The sequence below is a fragment of the Conger conger genome, chromosome 12, assembly GCF_963514075.1.
Source record: "Conger conger chromosome 12, fConCon1.1, whole genome shotgun sequence".
Classification (NCBI taxonomy): domain Eukaryota; kingdom Metazoa; phylum Chordata; class Actinopteri; order Anguilliformes; family Congridae; genus Conger; species Conger conger.
The window spans coordinates 48,993,756-49,015,661 of record NC_083771.1 but is presented as its reverse complement, the minus strand read 5'-3'; the positions used below and the strand labels follow the sequence as shown (position 1 = coordinate 49,015,661).

Below are 21,906 nucleotides of genomic sequence, written 5' to 3'. Positions count from 1 at the left end.
ACGAACTTCCTGTCCCAACCAAGTGAGAGAGATCAAACTTTTAGGATGGATGGGAAATTAAATCTGTGACTCTTAAGCTTTCGCCCATGCTTTAATTAGCGAATTAATTCCTAACAGGTTCATTACTGTGTTCTGTGTTACTGCAAATGAATAAGCGAACGGATTGTAAAAACAAAAGTCGAACTGAGACCACTATAGTGGCAAATGAACAGACTCCAGGATTCAGGTGGTGTAATTGGCCAATTATATCCCAGTCATCACAAGACCATCTTCCCCACTCCGTTTCACACGATGTCATTGGAGCTGGCCTCGCGGACTCCACCCACAAATCTTTCAATGAAAACATTTATTTTCTTTTCTGACCTACAACAAGCGGTTTATCTCATGGCGTAACGTCAAAGAGGTTGAGCTACATGCTCGATTGCCTTCATTCGTCAATGTAAGGATGGTGTAATTGGGCCGGACCCAAAACAAACAGAACTAGACTGAACAGGATCTTTTTCATTTATATAGATGTGCTGCAACTCAATACATTCATCACGATCAATTTGAGTATTAATTTCAGGGTCAGGAACGTACGGCCCAGCTGAACAGACCTCTCATACAGGACCCTACGCAAACATTTTACATGCGGCCCCCAGTTCAAAAATGTAGTGGCCTCCCAATTAGTGGATGTGCTCATAACTGATCTTTCCTGTTCACTCACACAAATGGTCAAGGCACGAGGACTGTACAGCCCTGTCTTACTGCACACAGTTCACTCTGTACTCCAGCAAAAAACAAACTGTTGAAGTCGAACAATCACCATGTGCTGAAAGTGCACACATTTTAGACTTCATAGTCATTGTTTTATTGGAAATTCTATGTGCTGGAGTATAGAGCCAAAACAACAACAACAGAAAAATGTGTCATTGTCCAAATATTTACAGACTGCACTGTAAGTGGCTTCAGACGATAACTCATGTGTTTACAAACAGACGGAAACGGCCGCAGACTTAGCGGCCCGTTTTAACTTGGCGTGTTCAATCTGTCTGTGATTGTGTGTGACGCATGTGAGAACTGAAATCCGTCCAGTGAAACAGCAGTGGTTTCAGGGCCTGAGACTCGGTAATAAGGCCCGTCTCACAGTCGCATTTATTTATGCGCCAAGACTCTCAGATGCATCTCGATTTTCATGGATTTAGACCTTTGTTAAAGACCGGGGTCAAACACATAATTGTTTTGGATTCAAATACTTTTCTGTGCTTGACTGCTCTGGTGTAATCGAGCCAACCAAGAGGATCAAAACGTGGGGTTTGCACTTTTTGGGAGTACCCCAACGCTTCCAAAACACCAGCCCCGCTCAGTAAAGCGTGGAAAACTATTCCAATCCAAAACAGATTTTTTAAAATGGGCGCCTTGTCGGCGATGCCCTGAGAAACTGCAGGCTACTCCACTGCTCAGAGCTGCCAGGAAACTGACAGCCCCCGGAGGTGACAATGGGAGCCATTGTGGCTCTGCGGCTCTGCGGCGCGAGGCCGGTGGCCCCTGCCAAAGACAGGGAGGAAAAGGAAACCGTGTGACCCGGAGGGTTCCCAGGCACTTGCTTTTGACCCGCTGACGCGGCCTGGCATTACACGGCCGTCTCCTGGGCTCCGTCACGGAAGCGCCTGTCGGAGTTCCCTGCATGAGCGCGTCTGAAGAGGGCTGGGGGGGGGGCTGGGGGGGGGGCTCTTCAGTGAGGAGTGGAGCCCCCGCGTCACACGGTGATTTCGGTGAATGAAGTGGGGGGGCCCATTGCTGGCAGAGTCTCAGTGAAACCCGCCATTCTGAGTTAGGCTGCGGGCGGGGCGGGGCTGAGCGGGGGGGGGCGGGGCGGGGGTGCGGGGCGGGGGGGGAAGCAGAACAGCGCAGTGTTTTCAGCCGCGGCGTTGCCGGGACGACGGCCAAGCGAGCTCGCGCAGACGGGCACATGGGGACAGGCGAGACACGACATGCCGGCGCAGAGAGAGAGAACGCTCCTCAGTCCCTGAGAGAGGCCCAGTCTCTGCGCAGAGAGAGAGAGAACACTCCTCAGTCCCTGAGAGAGGCCCAGCCTCTGCGCAGAGAGAGAGAACGCTCCTCAGTCCCTGAGAGAGGCCCAGCCTCTGCGCAGAGAGAGAGAGAACGCTCCTCAGTCCCTGAGAGAGGCCCAGCCTCTGCGCAGAGAGAGGGAGAACGCTCCTCAGTCCCTGAGAGACACCCAGCCTCTGCGCAGAGAGAGAGAACGCTCCTCAGTCCCTGAGAGAGGCCCAGCCTCTGCGCAGAGAGAGAGAACGCTCCTCAGTCCCTGAGAGAGGCCCAGCCTCTGCGCAGAGAGAGAGAACGCTCCTCAGTCCCTGAGAGAGGCCCAGCCTCTGCGCAGAGAGAGAGAACGCTCCTCAGTCCCTGAGAGAGGCCCAGCCTCTGCGCAGAGAGAGAGAACGCTCCTCAGTCCCTGAGAGACTCATGAAAGTGCTGTCGGGGGTGTTTCTGCCCCCCCCCGAAAGAATATTGCACTGGGCCCCCCCTCATTTTTAATTAAACAAATGTCATTTTTGTCGGTGCTCTCGAGCTCTGGGAGAATGTGAGAGTCTTAAACCCCGTCCACACTAAGAACTGTAGCTATAGCTATGACGATACAAGCATCCGCACTGCTGAACAGTAACGCTCTGTAAATAGTCTCTCAGCCATGTCAACTGCCATTTTGCACGTGACGCCCTGTAAATTTGGGCGGATTTTGATTGGCTCAGTGTTTTATCGTTCATGCAGCTGGAAAGAAATCTCTCTGAAAGTGGCTTTAAGGGCGGGGGGGTGCAGACGGGGGGCCGACCTGAACGTGTCACCGATCCGGTCTCTGAAGTACAGGAAGTCGCGGCAGTCCTGCAGCATCAGGTCTCCGGTGTTGAAGTAGACGTCCCCCGGCGTGAAGACGTCCCGGATCAGCTTCCTCTCCGACAGCGCCCGGTCTCCCGCGTACCCCAGGAACGGGTTCATGGCAGTTACCGGGGCGACCAGAATTCCCGTCTCTCCTTCAGAAGTCCGAAACGCATCGTCAGGAATGGAGCACTGCACGGTAATTTCTCAAGTGCACATCAGACAAGCCGTAGACTTGCATAATGTGATGACAGACCAGATCTGGCTCAACTATGTAATGTTTTTCAAATACTTTCCTACACATTATTGGCATTCGGCAGATGCTCTTATCCAGAGCGACGTACAGTTGATTAGACTAAGCAGGAGACAATCCTCCCCTGGAGCAATGCAGGGTTAAGGGTCTTGCTCAAGGGCCCGACGGCTGTGCGGATCTTATCATGGCTACACTGGGATTAGAACCACCGACCTTGCGTGTCCCAGTCATTTACCTTAACCACTACGCTACAGGCCACCCCACTTTACTGAACGCTTCTTGTGTCCTGGAACTTATGGAATACTTTTAAAAAACACAAGCCGCGCCTTCAGGTTCTCCTGGTTGGCTCAATTGCACCAGGCAGCTGAAAAGTATTTGAATCGAAAACGATGACGTATTTGACCCAGGTCTGTGGCAGACTGTGATATCCTCTCCAGTGAATAATCTCTGCCGCAGTCAGCCGCTCACCTCTCTGGGCCTTCACACAGCGCCTGGACTCGGTCCGGATCGGCTCGTAGCTCACTGGGTCATACTTCAGCAACTCAAACGCCAGACTGCGCTACAGGACAAACAAACAAAAAGATCCACATTTTTTAATCGTTCATTCAAACGCACCGAGGTGACACCCTTTCATATTTAACGAGCATAAATATAAATGCCTGTGATGAGGATGTTATGTATAGTGCCCTCAGACATTTCACAGCCTAGATAAAGATGAGCAAATCATTGCAAAGTGAAATAACAGTGCGATAGTCGATGACAGTCCCATGCAGAGTAGAGACAAAAACAAAATGCAAGCTGCTCTTCATATGTTAAAGAGCCTTCAGTAGTTGATGCCGAACATTAAAAACAGGCCAACGTGTTTTTGGCCAAAAACGCTGACGCTGAGCTATTGGCCATGTCCACCGCTGGCGGTGTTGGAGTCAGAAGAAGGGCGATCCTGTTGAAAAGGGACGTTGTGTCTACGGTGAAATATCGTGCCGCGTCTGTTAAATTGCCGGCTGTTTTAAATCTCGGCCCTCAGGCTCTGGTTACGGCCCAGGGAATCCTGAACTCCAGCAGCGACCCAGACATTCTGGACAAAAACGCGACTCGCTCTGCCAGAACGCTCAGACTTGGCCTGGGATGAATCTTTAAGGCAAGACAACAATCCAACAATCCCACCAAACCTCAGCGTCTGTCCACATAATTACCGCTCCGCGACGGCCCTCTGACCGAGCCTGATCGGAATAGAACAGCCCGGAACAAAGATCTGAAACCTCTTGAAAGATTCTGTATGGAGGACAAACGCTTCCCATAATGCATTCATCAATCTCAATACAATAAACACCACAGAAGAAGACTAGATTGACTAGAGTGAATAGTTAAAAAAAAAAAACATTTTAGGAAAAATAAGGCCAGTTCTCTCCTCATGGCCTTTACATAACCTGTGTTTGAACACGAGTTTCTCCTGCAGCTGCCAGTGGCCTAACTACTGCAGCCCTGATTAATTACATTCATTTTGTTAAATTGCACATCTCAATATTGTGTAATCCTTGAACAAAATACGTAACAGGCTTAACTCTTAACCCCGATCTGTGAACTTGTCTCATTGTTAGTTGCACTAGATAAGAGTGCATCTGACAAATGGCAGTAATGCAATGTCACCCTGCTGGAAAAATTAAAAAACACTCAAACTAGGTTTTGAATCAGCTGGTAGCTGGTTGACCAGTTAAGACCAGCTCTCAGCTCAATGTGGTTTAGCTGGTTGACCAGCTCACACCCAGCGAGACCAGCTCAAACCCAGTGAGACCAGCTCACACCCAACTAGACCAGCTCACACCCAGCGAGACCAGCTCACACCCAGTGAGACCAGCTCAAACCCAGCGAGACCAGCTTATGACCAGCTTGATCTGCAAGATGCTCAAGCTGACAGAGCTGGATCTTACAGCAGAGCGAGCTAGCTGGTAAAATGCTACATAAAATATTAGCATTCCTATGAAAAACAGTGCTGGTTATTTTCACTCAGGACACACACAGTACTCCCTGTATGCTGTTATCAGACCCAGGTCCTTAAACTGTAAAACCTCTGTGCCCGTACTGTACGCAGGAAACGCACACATGGGCTCCTTCCCAAAGAAAACACGGTCACGCCCACGCCGAACACACAGTGGCCATTAAACAGCAGTCCACCGCCCGGCTCCACGTGTAGACTGGATCTGAACCAGCGTCGCCATTTATAAATATCGTTCAGCAGAACATGTTTTGTCTACAGTGGGGTGGAGGGAAAAAAAGCCAAACAAACATCGCATCCGAACTCAAAATGGCCGACCTTGTTGAAATGGTCACTTTGCCCAAGCGGAGCCCAAACACAGGCCCAAACACAGGCCCAAACACAGGCCCACACGCAGGCCCACACGCAGGCCCAAACGCAGGCCCAAACGCAGGCCCACACCCCACACACAGGCCCAAACACAGGCCCAAACACAGGCCCACACACAGGCCCACACACAGGCCCACACACAGGCCCACACCCCACACACAGGCCCAAACACAGGCCCACACACAGGCCCACACCCCAAACACAGGCCCAAACACAGGCCCAAACGCAGGCCCAAACGCAGGCCCACACACAGGCCCACACACAGGCCCACACACAGGCCCAAACACAGGCCCAAAAACACAGGCCCAAACACAGGCCCACACGCAGGCCCAAACACAGGCCCAAACACAGGCCCACACACAGGCCCACACCCCACACACAGGCCCAAACACAGGCCCACACACAGGCCCACACCCCAAACACAGGCCCAAACACAGGCCCAAACACAGGCCCAAAAACACAGGCCCACACACAGGCCCAAACACAGGCCCACACACAGGCCCAAACACAGGCCCACACACAGGCCCAAACACAGGCCCACACACAGGCCCAAACACAGGCCCAAACACAGGCCCAAACACAGGCCCACACCCCACACACAGGCCCACACACAGGCCCACACACAGGCCCACACACAGGCCCACACACAGGCCCACACACAGGCCTGCCAGCAGTGCATCGGCACGCACCATCGAACACGAAAACAAACGAACATCGAATCCGAACTCAAAATGGCCGACCTTGTTGAAGTGCCCGCCGCGGCCGATGGGCCCCACCTCGGCGGTGTAGTTGAGGAAGCCCAGGCTGGCCTCCGTCAGGCCGTACGACTCGCGGATCTGGACGTTCCCGAAGCGCCGGCGGAACTCCCGCCACACGTCCGGCCGCAGCCCGCTGCCCACCGCCATGCGCACGCAGTGCGCCGTCTCCTCGGCAACCTGGGGGGGGAACGCGCGTCAGAACCGCACGAATGCCTGTAGCCTAGTGGCTAAGGTGCTGTAGCCTAGTGACTAAGGTGCTGTAGCCTAGTGACTAAGGTGCTGTAGCCTAGTGCCTAAGGTGCTGTAGCCTAGTGCCTAAGGTGCTGTAGCCTGGTGGCTAAGGTGCTGTAGCCTGGTGGCTAAGGTGCCTGTAGCCTAGTGGCTAAGGTGCTGTAGCCTGGTGGCTAAGGTGCCTGTAGCCTAGTGGCTAAGGTGCTGTAGCCTAGTGACTAAGGTGCTGTAGCCTAGTGACTAAGGTGCTGTAGCCTAGTGCCTAAGGTGCTGTAGCCTAGTGCCTAAGGTGCTGTAGCCTAGTGGCTAAGGTGCCTGTAGCCTAGTGCCTAAGGTGCTGTAGCCTAGTGACTAAGGTGCCTGTAGCCTAGTGACTAAGGTGCCTGTAGCCTAGTGACTAAGGTGCTGTAGCCTAGTGCCTAAGGTGCTGTAGCCTAGTGACTAAGGTGCCTGTAGCCTAGTGACTAAGGTGCTGTAGCCTAGTGACTAAGGTGCCTGTAGCCTAGTGACTAAGGTGCTGTAGCCTAGTGACTAAGGTGCCTGTAGCCTAGTGACTAAGGTGCCTGTAGCCTAGTGACTAAGGTGCTGTAGCCTAGTGCCTAAGGTGCTGTAGCCTAGTGGCTAAGTGCCTGTAGCCTAGTGCCTAAGGTGCTGTAGCCTAGTGCCTAAGGTGCTGTAGCCTAGTGGCTAAGGTGCCTGTAGCCTAGTGCCTAAGGTGCTGTAGCCTAGTGACTAAGGTGCCTGTAGCCTAGTGACTAAGGTGCATGTAGCCTAGTGACTAAGGTGCTGTAGCCTAGTGCCTAAGGTGCTGTAGCCTAGTGACTAAGGTGCCTGTAGCCTAGTGACTAAGGTGCTGTAGCCTAGTGACTAAGGTGCCTGTAGCCTAGTGACGAAGGTGCTGTAGCCTAGTGACTAAGGTGCCTGTAGCCTAGTGACTAAGGTGCCTGTAGCCTAGTGGCTAAGGTGCCTGTAGCCTAGTGGCTAAGGTGCTGTAGCCTGGTGGCTAAGGTGCCTGTAGCCTAGTGGCTAAGGTGCTGTAGCCTGGTGGCTAAGGTGCCTGTAGCCTAGTGACTAAGGTGCCTGTAGCCTAGTGACTAAGGTGCTGTAGCCTAGTGCCTAAGGTGCTGTAGCCTAGTGCCTAAGGTGCTGTAGCCTAGTGGCTAAGGTGCCTGTAGCCTAGTGCCTAAGGTGCTGTAGCCTAGTGACTAAGGTGCCTGTAGCCTAGTGACTAAGGTGCCTGTAGCCTAGTGACTAAGGTGCTGTAGCCTAGTGCCTAAGGTGCTGTAGCCTAGTGACTAAGGTGCCTGTAGCCTAGTGACTAAGGTGCTGTAGCCTAGTGACTAAGGTGCCTGTAGCCTAGTGACTAAGGTGCTGTAGCCTAGTGACTAAGGTGCCTGTAGCCTAGTGACTAAGGTGCCTGTAGCCTAGTGACTAAGGTGCTGTAGCCTAGTGCCTAAGGTGCTGTAGCCTAGTGGCTAAGGTGCCTGTAGCCTAGTGCCTAAGGTGCTGTAGCCTAGTGCCTAAGGTGCTGTAGCCTAGTGGCTAAGGTGCCTGTAGCCTAGTGCCTAAGGTGCTGTAGCCTAGTGACTAAGGTGCCTGTAGCCTAGTGACTAAGGTGCCTGTAGCCTAGTGACTAAGGTGCTGTAGCCTAGTGCCTAAGGTGCTGTAGCCTAGTGACTAAGGTGCCTGTAGCCTAGTGACTAAGGTGCTGTAGCCTAGTGACTAAGGTGCCTGTAGCCTAGTGACGAAGGTGCTGTAGCCTAGTGACTAAGGTGCCTGTAGCCTAGTGACTAAGGTGCCTGTAGCCTAGTGACTAAGGTGCTGTAGCCTAGTGCCTAAGGTGCTGTAGCCTAGTGGCTAAGGTGCCTGTAGCCTAGTGCCTAAGGTGCTGTAGCCTAGTGACTAAGGTGCCTGTAGCCTAGTGACTAAGGTGCCTGTAGCCTAGTGACTAAGGTGCTGTAGCCTAGTGACTAAGGTGCCTGTAGCCTAGTGACTAAGGTGCTGTAGCCTAGTGGCTAAGGTGCTGTAGCCTAGTGGCTAAGGTGCCTGTAGCCTAGTGGCTAAGGTGCTTAGTCACCTTAGTCACTAGGCTACAGCACCTTAGCCACTAGGCTACAGGCACCTTAGGTGCTGTAGCCTAGTGACTAAGGTGCTATCTCCTAGTGGTAAACCCCACATTGCTATGGGGGAGGGGGGGGGTGGCCCCTGCTTAGTCTCATCAACTGTCTCTTAGTGTCAGCTAATTAACTGCAACTGGGTGGCAGTGCAGCGTAAGGGTTGTTTATTTATCTTTCTTTATACAGGGTAGGTTGACTGAGCACACAGGCTCTTTTGCAGCAGCAACCTGTGAATGGCCCTGACATTCGGACTCATACGGACCTGGGGAGAACATGATGTTGAACATTACCGTGTTCTCCAGTGCACCTCACTGCAGGACCGTCCAGTGGACCATGTTCTCCAGTGCACCTCACTGCAGGACCGTCCAGTGGACCGTGTTCTCCAGTGCACCTCACTGCAGGACCGTCCAGGCAGGCCTGCAGTTCTACCCAACCTGCCACCTCATCGTCCCCTCTTTTATTCGCCTAAAAAATGTTGCTCTCCAACTTAGCTGATCTGTGTTGAGCATTCTGGCACAAAATGGCTGATGTTGCATCACCCAGCTGTAAAGTGCTTTGAGTGTCTAGAAAAGTGCAATATAAATGTAATGATCTATCTTTCTACCCTTCAGCAGGGCGCTTCAACTGCACTGATTCAGTCTACCTCAAGCTCTTCACCGGGCCGGTATGTGAAATAGAACTAGAGATGTGCAAGTAGGATCTCTGGATAACTGCCTTCATTATCTTGCATGGTTTGCATGGAGAGACACACAGCCCTCGCTCGGAGAAGGGGCTCGTACCTTGGGCTGGTTGACCAGGTAGCGGCAGAGTTCCCCGATGTACTGCAGCACGGTGACTCTGTGCTCCTGGCAGTCCTTCCAGAACTGACTGGCAGAGAACTTCTTCTTCAGCACACATGTCGCTCCTGGGGTCAGAGGGAGCAGACACAGAGTTTAGCACAGGCCCAAACACAGGCCCAAACACAGGCCCACACACAGGCCCACACACAGGCCCACACACAGGCCCACACACAGGCCCACACACAGGCCCAAACACAGGCCCACACCCCACACACAGGCCCACACACAGGCCCACACACAGGCCCACACACAGGCCCAAACACAGGCCCAAACACAGGCCCACACACAGGCCCACACCCCACACACAGGCCCACACACAGGCCCACACCCCACACACAGGCCCACACGCAGGCCCACACACAGGCCCAAACACAGGCCCACACACAGGCCCACACACAGGCCCACACACAGGCCCACACACAGGCCCAAACACAGGCCCACACCCCACACACAGGCCCACACACAGGCCCACACACAGGCCCACACACAGGCCCAAACACAGGCCCAAACACAGGCCCACACACAGGCCCACACCCCACACACAGGCCCACACACAGGCCCACACCCCACACACAGGCCCACACACAGGCCCAAACACAGGCCCACACACAGGCCCACACACAGGCCCAAACACAGGCCCACACACAGGCCCACACCCCACACACAGGCCCAAACACAGGCCCAAACACAGACCCACACACAGGCCCACACACAGGCCCACACACAGGCCCAAACACAGGCCCACACACAGGCCCACACACAGGCCCACACACAGGCCCACACCCCACACACAGGCCCACACACAGGCCCACACCCCACACACAGGCCCACACACAGGCCCACACCCCACACACAGGCCCAAACACAGGCCCACACACAGGCCCACACCCCACACACAGGCCCACACCCCACACACAGGCCCACACACAGGCCCACACACAGGCCCACACACAGGCCCACACCCCACACACAGGCCCACACACAGACCCACACACAGGCCCACACACAGGCCCAAACACAGGCCCACACACAGGCCCACACCCCACACACAGGCCCACACCCCACACACAGGCCCAAACACAGGCCCAAACACGGGTCTTGGGACAAAGACATATTTTTTTTCTTGATTTGGCTCTGTACTCCACAACTTTAGATTAATAATCAAACCAAAGTTTTTTTTTTTTTTACATTGCAGCAGCAGCAGTTAGTCATAGAGAATGAGCAGTCGTATATTGGTAGTTGTAGTATTGGTAGTTGTAGTATGGGTAGTTGTAGTATGGGTAGTTGGAGTGGTGGTAGTTGTAGTATGGGTAGTTGTAGTGGTGGTAGTTGTAGTATGGGTAGTTGTAGTATTGGTAGATGTAGTATGGGTAGTTGTAGTATTGGTAGTTGTAGTATGGGTAGTTGTAGTGGTGGTAGTTGTAGTATGGGTAGTTGTAGTATAGGTAGTGGTAGCAGTCGTAGTGACATCATCATCACTGTAGTATGATGATGATGATGAAGATGGCACTGCAGGGCGGTCGTACCGAGCTCGATGCACCCCCCGATGCCCAGCAGGGAGGCGGACATGTGGTAGAGCGGGAGCGCGATGAAGACGCGGTCGCTGGGCTTGGCTCCACACATGCGCAGGAAGCAGAGACACATCACGGCCTTCAGGTGGCTGATCCGTGCAGCCTTCGGCAGCCCTGGGGAGGGAGAGAGCAGAGGGCCTGGCTGAGAGAGGCCTGGAGCACGGGGCCTGGGGCACGGAGCCTGGGGCACGGAGCCTGGGGCACGGAGCCTGTCTGAGAGAGGCCTGGAGCACGGAGCCTGGAGCACGGGGCCTGGGGCACGGAGCCTGGGGCACGGAGCCTGTCTGAGAGGGGCCTGGAGCATGGGTCCTGTCTGAGAGGGGCCTGGGGCACGGGGCCTGGGGCACGGGGCCTGTCTGAGAGGGGCCTGGAGCATGGGTCCTGTCTGAGAGGGGCCTGGGGCACGGGGCCTGGGGCATGGGTCCTGTCTGAGAGGGGCCTGGGGCACGGGGCCTGGGGCATGGGTCCTGTCTGAGAGGGGCCTGGGGCACGGGGCCTGGGGCACGGAGCCTGTCTGAGAGGGGCCTGGAGCATGGGTCCTGTCTGAGAGGGGCCTGGGGCACGGGGCCTGGAGCATGGGTCCTGTCTGAGAGGGGCCTGGAGCATGGGTCCTGTCTGAGAGAGGCCTGGAGCACGGGGCCTGGGGCACGGAGCCTGGGGCACGGAGCCTGGGGCACGGAGCCTGTCTGAGAGAGGCCTGGAGCACGGAGCCTGGAGCACGGGGCCTGGGGCACGGGGCCTGTCTGAGAGGGGCCTGGAGCACGGGGCCTGGAGCACGGGGCCTGGGGCACGGGGCCTGTCTGAGAGGGGCCTGGAGCACGGGGCCTGGGGCACGGGGCCTGGGGCACGGAGCCTGTCTGAGAGAGGCCTGGAGCACGGAGCCTGGAGCACGGGGCCTGGGGCACGGGGCCTGTCTGAGAGGGGCCTGGAGCACGGGGCCTGGAGCACGGGGCCTGGAGCACGGGGCCTGGAGCACGGGGCCTGGAGCACGGAGCCTGGAGCACGGAGCCTGGGGCACGGGGCCTGTCTGAGAGGGGCCTGGAGCACGGGGCACGGAGCCTGGGGCCTGGAGCACGGGGCCTGGGGCACGGAGCCTGTCTGAGAGGGGCCTGGAGCACGGGGCCTGGAGCACGGGGCCTGGAGCACGGGGCCTGGAGCACGGGGCCTGGAGCACGGAGCCTGGAGCACGGGGCCTGGGGCACGGAGCCTGTCTGAGAGGGGCCTGGAGCACGGGGCACGGAGCCTGGGGCCTGGAGCACGGGGCCTGGGGCACGGAGCCTGTCTGAGAGGGGCCTGGAGCACGGGGCCTGGAGCACGGGGCCTGGAGCACGGAGCCTGGAGCACGGGGCCTGGGGCACGGAGCCTGGAGCACGGGGCCTGGAGCACGGAGCCTGGAGCACGGGGCCTGGGGCACGGGACCTGGGGCACGGGGCCTGTCTGAGAGGGGCCTGGGGCACGGGGCCTGGGGCACGGGGCCTGGAGCACGGGGCCTGGGGCACGGGGCCTGGAGCACCAGCTAAACCAAGGCCTACATACAGACTAAACCAAGGCCTACACATGCGCTAAACCAAGGCCCAAACCAAGGCCTACAGCACCAGCTAAACCAGGGTTAAACCAGGGCCTAAACCAAGGCCTACAGCACCAGCTAAACCAAGGCCTGCAGCAGGGATTTTGGAGCCCCACCTCTTGTGATTAATGAAAACAAGTAACTGATGAATAGGTTTATTAGTGAAGTACCGCCCCAAACGTTGTTGTTTTTTACCACACATCAGAGGATTAACTTGGTCAGACCCCATAATACTGACATAGCATAACAGGTTTGGATGTCTCTCAGTACATGTGCTTGTCTGCAGACACTGTTAAACGGTTGGTGTTGTTTTTGAAATTGTCCACTCGAAGCAAGCCTTCCGCACCTTCTGCCAGATGAATTCTGCAACGGTCCTCAAGAGATGCTTTTAACAACCCATCTTGCTTCAGTCTGCTAAGACATTAAATATGTTTTGGAAGCGGTCATTCCCAAATGGACTCTGGAATTTGTGTTGTTCTCATAGAGGGTGGAAAAACGCATTTGCTTATACCAGGAGGTTTCACCATCAAAACCATTTTGAACAGTTTTTCCTCGGTAGTACTGATACCCATCTCTACAGCACTGATTCCAGTCTCTACACCACTGATTCCAGTCTCTACACCACTGATACCAGTCTCTACACCACTGATTCCAGTCTCTACACCACTGATTCCAGTCTCTACACCACTGATTCCAGTCTCTACACCATTGATTCCAGTCTCTACACCACTGATTCCAGTCTCTACACCACTGATTCCAGTCTCTACACCATTGATTCCAGTCTCTACACCACTGATTCCAGTCTCTACACCACTGATTCCAGTCTGTACTGCACTGATTCCAGTCTCTACACCACTGATTCCAGTCTCTACACCACTGATACCAGTCTCTACACCACTGATTCCAGTCTCTACACCACTGATACCAGTCTCTACACCACTGATTCCAGTCTCTACACCACTGATTCCAGTCTCTACACCACTGATTCCAGTCTCTACACCACTGATTCCAGTCTCTACACCACTGATTCCAGTCTCTACACCATTGATTCCAGTCTCTACACCACTGATTCCAGTCTCTACACCACTGATTCCAGTCTGTACTGCACTGATTCCAGTCTCTACACCACTGATTCCAGTCTCTACACCACTGATTCCAGTCTCTACACCACTGATACCAGTCTCTACACCACTGATTCCAGTCTCTACACCACTGATTCCAGTCTCTACACCACTGATTCCAGTCTCTACACCACTGATTCCAGTCTCTACACCATTGATTCCAGTCTCTACACCACTGATTCCAGTCTCTACACCACTGATACCAGTCTCAGTGCAGTGTTCACTTCAGCTTGTAGTTCTACACTGGGGGGGGGGGGGGTTTCTGACGTGGTTTATTTGCACATAAAGGCAGTGGGAAAGTCCCAGGAGAGCAGGGGTTGTTGTGGCGGGGTGTGGAGATGGAATCTTGCTACCGCGCGGTGGGGTGTGGAGGGAATCGGTGCTACCACACGCCCGGGTGTGGAGGGAATCAGTGCTACCACACGCCCGGGTGTGGAGGGAATCGGTGCTACCACACGCCGGGGTGTGGAGGGAATCAGTGCTACCACACGCCCGGGTGTGGAGGGAATCAGTGCTACCACACGCCCGGGTGTGGAGGGAATCGGTGCTACCACACGCCCGGGTGTGGAGGGAATCGGTGCTACCACACGCCCGGGTGTGGAGGGAATTGGTGCCACCACACGCCCGGGTGTGGAGGGAATCGGTGCCACCACACGCCCGGGTGTGGAGGGAATCGGTGCTACCACACGCCCGGGTGTGGAGGGAATCGGTGCTACCACACGCCCGGGTGTGGAGGGAATCGGTGCTACCACACGCCCGGGTGTGGAGGGAATCGGTGCTACCACACGCCCGGGTGTGGAGGGAATCGGTGCTACCACACGCCCCGGTGTGGAGGGAATCGGTGCTACCACACGCCCGGGTGTGGGGGGAATCGGTGCTACCACACGCCCGGGCAGACCAGCTGGGACTTGCTCTCTCAGTGGCCCTCGGCGTGGGTTTGGTTTTAATCCAAAACACATTCCTCGCTCCAGCAGAACGGGTGTGCAGCGTTACAGACGTTCCCGGAAGAATGTCTGGGATCACCGGGTGGCCAGACAAGAACGCACTGAGTGACATAGAATGACATGGATAGAACCCTATCAGGACCTGTTAATGCAGAACCAATATTATTATATGCTTAGTCAAAAACAGGTAATAGTGTTTTTAGTCCTCATGGAAATGAATGGGAGATATGGCTGACATGGCGTATCGTCCTGTTGTTTCTGAACCTTAAAGCAAATATGCAGCGCGTAGTTTTACATATTACCCATACGTTATGTTCCTCTATTGATTGATCATTTTTATTGATTATGTATTCTGGTTTGACTTATTTCATTGTTTGTTGGTGGTTTTAATATTGCGCATTGATCCTACTCTGCTGGCATATCTATTTGTGTTCTTGCGTTGAGACCACACTCTGTGACCACACTTCTCAAACTCAGATTCGGGTGGCGTACCTGTGGTTCCAGACGTGAATATGAACAGGAAGGTGGAGGTGATGTCCGTTTGAGCGTCCCCCTCCACGGGTGGGGGGTCATCGGACACCGCCTCCATCTTGTCCTGCAGCGTGTTGACCCCCCGGCGGGGCGCGCTGGGGCCCGCCACCCACACCTCGACCCCCCCGTCCCGCAGGGCGCTCAGCACCTCCTCCAGGGAGCTCACCAGATCTGTGCAGGAGAGAGAGGAGCTGGAGATGACCTGGGCTGATGATCAAGAACACAGTCAGCTGCAGCGTATCGCCTAGTGGCTAACGTGCTATAGCCTAGTGGCTAAAGTACTATAGCCTAGTGGCTAACGTGCTATAGCCTAGTGTCTAAAGTACTATAGCCTAGTGGCTAAAGTGCTATAGCCTAGTGTCTAAAGTACTATAGCCTAGTGGCTAAGGTGCTATAGCCTAGTGGCTAAAGTACTATAGCCTAGTGGCTAAGGTGACTGTAGCCTAGTGTCTAAAGTACTATAGCCTAGTGGCTAAGGTGACTGTAGCCTAGTGGCTAAAGTACTATAGCCTAGTGGCTAAAGTACTATAGCCTAGTGGCTAAGGTGACTGTAGCCTAGTGTCTAAAGTACTATAGCCTAGTGGCTAAGGTGACTGTAGCCTAGTGGCTAAAGTGCTATAGCCTAGTGTCTAAAGTACTATAGCCTAGTGGCTAAAGTGACTGTAGCCTAGTGGCTAAGGTGACTGTAGCCTAGTGTCTAAAGTACTATAGCCTAGTGGCTAAGGTGACTGTAGCCTAGTGTCTAAAGTACTATAGCCTAGTGGCTAAGGTGACTGTAGCCTAGTGTCTAAATTACTATAGCCTAATGGCTAAGGTGACTGTAGCCTAGTGGCTAAAGTGCTATAGCCTAGTGTCTAAAGTACTATAGCCTAGTGGCTAAAGTGCTATAGTCTAGTGGCTAAGGTGGCTAAGTTGCTTGACTGGGACCCAGAAGTTGGCTGCTTCAAGCCCCGGTGTAGCCACAATAAGATCAGTGCAGCTGTTGGGCCCTTAACCCCACATTGCGCCGGGGGGATTGGCCCCTGCTCAGTCTAATCAACTGTAAGTGGCTTTGGATAAAAGTGTCAGCTACATAACTAATCTAATGAATACTTTGGTGAGAATATGCACAGGTCTATCTATCTCATAATGAGTAGCTTACGTGCCTGCCTGCCTTACAGCCAAAGTTTCAGCACCGCACTGGAGATAAGTCAGGTGAACTTTTTGCTTGATCCTGATCCTTAACTGCCATATGCATCTGTGTATTGCATTTTAATTCATCAAATAAACGCAACCAATCAAACTCCAAGTCTAATAACGGATTACATTTTCATCATAGTGCTCTCATCTTAACCACCACCAGCGTGTCGCCCCGCAGAGCCAGATTCTGCTGCCGTTTCGGGACACAGCCTTCCATGGGCCACTGGGGCCATGGTCAGCAGCCATCCCATCATGCACCCTGCTCCTGCTGAACGGCTGGAGCTCAGCAGGTGGGGGCTTGGTTAGTAATGGCTGAAGCTAAGCAGGTGAGGGCTTGGTTAGTACTTGGATGGGAGACCTCCTGAGAAAACTTGAGTTGCTGCTGGAAGTGGTGTTGGTGGGCCAGTAGGGGGCGATCTTCCCTCTGGTCAAATTATCCCCAGTGCAGTGATGGGGACACTGTGCTGTAGGAGATGCCATCTTTTTGATGAGACATTAAACCAAGGCCCTGCCACCTAATCATCCCCTGATTAAATTAGCAAAAATAATAATAATAATAAAAATAAAACATTCTCTCCCTCTCCACCACAGCTGGTGTGTGGTGAGCGTTCTGGCACAAAATGGCCGCCGTTGCATCACCCAGATGGGAGCTGCACATTGGTGGTGGTTGAGGAGATTTCCCCCCTCATCACTGATTATGCAGTATTCACAGGGTGCACACAGATGTTTTGATGCCGTTGGCTGTTGGTATTGCCAGACCGGGGTGACGAGCTGACCAGGGCGGGAGAACCAGCCCAGGGGGAAACCCCGCTCTACTGTAATTGGCACGTTCGGCTGTGTACAGACGACAGTGAGTCAGGACTGCCCTTCAAAGTCCCGCCCTACAGACGGCATCTCTGGAGCCTGGTGTCCCTGTGACCACACCGGAGCACTGGGGTCTGTTTGGCTCAGAGAGGAGACCGCCCTCCCAACACCGCCTCACCCTGCACTCAGCACGTCTCCCACGTCCCATAAGTACATCAATACTGAAGCAACATTCCCAGAGCAGTATCCCTGTGTCTGTCAAAAAGTCATGTTTTGCAAGAGAGAGAGTGAGAGAGAGAGAGAGAACATCTTCAAAGGGGAAGGGTGAAATGCACCCTTTGGGGAAAGAAGATTTAGTCAGAAAGCCCCCTAGAGTGTCTTGGGCCAAAATAAAATCTGTATTTTGTTTGTAACTTTTCTAGGGGATACAGTCGTAAATACAAGGGTTTAAATTGAAACATTTTACAAATATTTGTTTTTCATTGTTGTGTCACGAACGAGCTAGCATTGATTACTGGCTAGCTTTAGAAAACTGAAAAATAATTGGCAGCCTTAGAGCAGGGTTGTCAATCACACAGACAATGCTACCAGCATACCGCATTCCGCAATGATTAACAACTCGTTAGCGCGCATTAGCGGACTGTGCGTAAGGTAAGATAGAATAGTGTGCACGCGAATGAAAACATGTCCCCCACGGTACGTGGACTATCCTACGCCAAAGTAGACCCGCGATGAAGTGGAATATAATACGCAAAGGTATACTGCCGATAAAAGTGCATTCTAATACAATGGGAACGCCGCAGTGCAAAGACAATACTTTACCAGCATAAATGACAAATGCCACCTTGTATTCGATATACCTGAGCCTACGACGAGCATTTTGGCCCCGCAGCTTTCGATGCAGTGAAGAAGTGACTTGGATTTGACGTTAAAGTTCAGAAACGCGACTTGGCAACCAAGTTTGCAGAGTCCGAACCAGACGCAAATGAAATCGGGCTCATTGCTCATGAGTAGAGCGGCCGTGTCTCCCCGCTTCGCACGACCCTCTGTCCTGAATACCTGTGCCGCTCTGTTGCTCCGTCTGTCCACGTATCGGTACGTAAGTACTTGATCCTCAAAAATAATGAAGGGTTTCTCCGGGATTTTCCTCGCCTGGTCAACAAAGCAGTCAAGCAAAGTGATGACCCCATTCTTCATCCTGCGCCTCGTCATCCGTCCTACGTTTCGAAGTTTAAGGTAATAAATCAAGTCATCCCAAAAGTAAGGATAAACAATTATTTGAAAGACTACCAGCGCAAGTAATCCGGCGGCCGCTGTTGTGAGTACCCAGGTTATCATCGCGGCGCGAACGGCACGGCAGCGACCAGCGAGGAACGAAAACTTTATTCAAAGCTGAAAGATCTTTACCCCCCTACTTTTAAATGTCTATGCGCGACAGTACGCATGCGCTCACACTAAAGCTTCTCTCTACAAGCATCGCAGTCGCCAAGCCCGTGGGATAGTCAGCTAAAACAAACCAATAATGGAAAGTTATTGGGTCTCCCTTTGCCAAACCTTGCCGCATAGCCGTATAATTAATGGTTTATAATTCTCTCTCTCTCTCTCTCTCTCTCTCTCTCTCTCTCTCTCTCTCTATATATATATATATATATATATATATATATATATATATATATATATATATATATATATATATATATATATATATTCCAAGGATTTAAATGTCTTGTTTCATCCTACTAAAAACAGATAAATTATTTGTGAACAATATTACAAAGCATTGGAAATTACTACAAATTAATAAAACAATTAAACGTGAGACCAAACGAAAAAGCGAATAGGTTTTGTAATAATTCTTTCTCGTTGGTGCACGTTGGAAATAACCTGTTTAGGAAACAATTAGTATGTTAATTTGATAGGATAACAACTCCGCTGTGGAGGCCACAGCCATTCCTGACTCCGTGTACCCTGCATATCCCCCCGCCCCGGACATGGCCCGTTTCGGTCAAGGCTGCAGATAACCGCTTAAGGCCGGTTCAGATCAACGAGTGAGCTTTGGAGGAAATGTTGTTCAGCGCGCCCTGCCGTTCGGAAAGCCTCGTCATTTCCCATTGTCTCCATAGACGTGCGCAACAAGGCTGGCCAGTACATGAGCTGCGTGTTTTACAAGCAACAGGTGAACATTCAGTTCATGGAGAATGAACCCTGATCAGTGAACATGAAGATTTTTTTTTTTGTCATAAACAAAAGCACTTTTACACACATGTTATCTAAATCTACATATTATCTGTAAGTATTATCACATTTCAAATACGTATATAGCTGTATGACTGGACTGGATAGAAAAAGGAAAGAAAAGAAAGAAAGCCAGCAAAGTAAAATCGTTGGCTCTTAGGAATGGGTGGAGCCTTTTCTGAGTGAAACTAAAGGTTCAAGCCTCTGTTCTCCAAATGTCACTGGATCAGCATCTGGAACAGGAGGCTGTGATTACAAATCATCCTCTCATTTATTGGAACAAAAATATTTTTTTTTTGGCCAAGAACAGCATTGGTTTGCTTGACACCAGAAGAATGATGCACACAGGAAAAGCACCTCGTGATTATGGTTTAACCCTTTGGTCAGTTTTTTGGGATGTTTAAAAAAAAAAAAAATCAGCATTAGAATGTTCAGATAAGAACACTCTCATCAGATCTTCTCAGTGTCATGGAGGGCTGTGTGTGTGTGTGTGTGTGTGTGTGTGTGTGTGTGTGTGTGTGTGTGAGTGTGTGTGTGTGTGTGTGTGTGTGTATGTGTGTGTGTGTGTGTGTGTGTGTGTGTGTGTGTGTGAGTGTATGTGTGTGTGTGAGTGTGTGTGAGTGTGTGTGTGTGTGTGTGTGTGTGCGTGTGTGTGCGTGTGTGTATGGGTGTGTGAGTGTGTGTGTGTGTGTGTGTGTGTGTGTGTGTATGTGTGTGTGTGTGTGTGTGTGTGTGTGTGTGTGTGAGTGTATGTGTGAGTGTGTGTGAGTGTGTGTGTGTGTGTGTGTGTGTGTGTGTGTGTGTGAGTGTGTGTGTGTGTGTGTGTGTGTGTATGTGTGTGTGTGTGTGTGTGTGTGTGTGTGTGTGTGTGCGTGTGTGTGTGTGCTGGTCTCTCAGTGCCATGGAGGGCTGTGTGTGTGCTGGTCTCTCAGTGCCATGGAGGGCTGTGTGTGTGTGTGTGTGTGTGTATGTGTGCTGGTCTCTCAGTGCCATAGAAGGCTGTGTGTGTGTGTGTGTGTGCTGGTCTCTCAGTGCCATGGAGGGCTGTGTGTGTGCTGGTCTCTCAGTGCCATGGAGGGCTGTGTGTGTGTGCGTGTGTGTGCTGGTCTTTCAGTGCCATGGAGGGCTGTGTGTGTGCTGGTCTCTCAGTGCCATGGAGGGCTGTGTGTGTGTGTGTGTGTGCTGGTCTCTCAGTGCCATGGAGGGCTGTGTGTGTGTGCTGGTTTTTATTCCAGCCTCAGATCTTAATTGTATAATTAGTTCACTAAGGAGCCTCAAAATAAACAGAAATGGTTCTGTGAAGACAAAATCAATGTTTCGGCTGTTTTGTTGTCTCAAATCTCTGGACCCATGGCCTATGACCTATGACCTCTGGACCTGGTGATAGAGCTGAAGAGGTGTAGGCCCAAGGAAAGGTTCCACGTGGACAAACCCCAAATATGTGCCCCCAGATGAGGCTCATCTCAGTGAGCCAGGAATGTGAAAAAGTAAGGGTTTATCTGTTAGGAAATATACAGGATATACACTCACTGAGCACTTTATTAGGAACATCTTTACTTTATTACACCTACTTCCTCATGCGATTACCTAATCAGCCAATCGGGTGGCAGCAATGCATCATGTAGATACGGGTCAGGAGCTTCAGTTAATGTTCACATCAACCATCAGAATGGGCAAAATGTGATCTAAAATGTGACTTTGACCGTGGAATGATTGTTGGTGGCAGACAGGGTGGGTTGAGTATTTCAGTACTTAACTGCTGATCTCCTGGGATTTTCACACACACTAGTCTCTAGAGTTTGCAAAGAATGGTGCAAAAACAAAAACAAATCCAGTCAGCAGAATTTCTGCAGACAGAAACGCCTTGTTAATGAGAGACATCGGAGGAGAAGGGCCAGACTGGTCAAAGCTGACAGGAAGGTGACAGTAACGCAAATAACCACACATTACAACAGTGGTGTGCAGAAGAGCATCTCTGAACACAAAAGGTATCATAACTCTAAGTGGATAGACTACAGTCTAATAAGTCTAATAAATGCCTAATAAAATGCTCACTGATTATATGTCGTATATGTACAGTATATTACAGCAATGGTGTTAATTGTCTCTTTGTGCATCCTGACAAACGGCACACTAAACAAGGATCACAGTGTGGAGTATTTAGAAGAGACAGCCTTATTTGCTGAAGTCTCCAGTTCTGTGGTGATGCTGAAACCGTGGACACTCCTCTGCAGATCCCATAAACGTTTACATCTGGTCTTTCGCAACCGAAACCAGAGCGGCCCTAATCAGTGCCTTTAATTCTCGCAGCGAAAGAACCCACAGCACGAGCCAAGCACAACGGTTAAAGAACTGGGATTTTGCCACAGCTAATTGCACTGAGGCAGTAAAGGGCCAGCCTGTAGCGTAGTGGTTAAGGTGCATGACTGGGACACGCAAGGTTGGTGGTTCTAATCCTGGTGTAGCCACAATAAGATCCAATGTTGGGCCCTTGAGCAAGGCCCTTAACACTGCATTGCT

The 21,906-nt window shown here is 52.2% G+C and overlaps 1 protein-coding gene across 1 annotated transcript in view; it reads right to left on the bottom strand.

Annotated features, from left to right (window-relative positions):
- LOC133141791 (long-chain fatty acid transport protein 6) overlaps positions 1 to 18,520 on the bottom strand; it is a 24,605-nt gene extending 6,085 nt beyond the window's left edge. Inside the window, exons 1-7 of the mRNA XM_061262529.1 lie at positions 18,012 to 18,520; positions 15,130 to 15,339; positions 10,961 to 11,119; positions 9,375 to 9,499; positions 6,230 to 6,424; positions 3,596 to 3,686; positions 2,831 to 3,029 (exon numbers count right to left, since the gene is read on the bottom strand). Of these exons, the coding sequence (XP_061118513.1) occupies positions 2,831 to 3,029; positions 3,596 to 3,686; positions 6,230 to 6,424; positions 9,375 to 9,499; positions 10,961 to 11,119; positions 15,130 to 15,339; positions 18,012 to 18,489 (1,457 nt within the window). The 5' untranslated portion in view covers positions 18,490 to 18,520. The remainder of the gene's footprint in view (positions 1 to 2,830; positions 3,030 to 3,595; positions 3,687 to 6,229; positions 6,425 to 9,374; positions 9,500 to 10,960; positions 11,120 to 15,129; positions 15,340 to 18,011) is intronic.
- Positions 18,521 to 21,906: the final 3,386 nt, after the last annotated feature.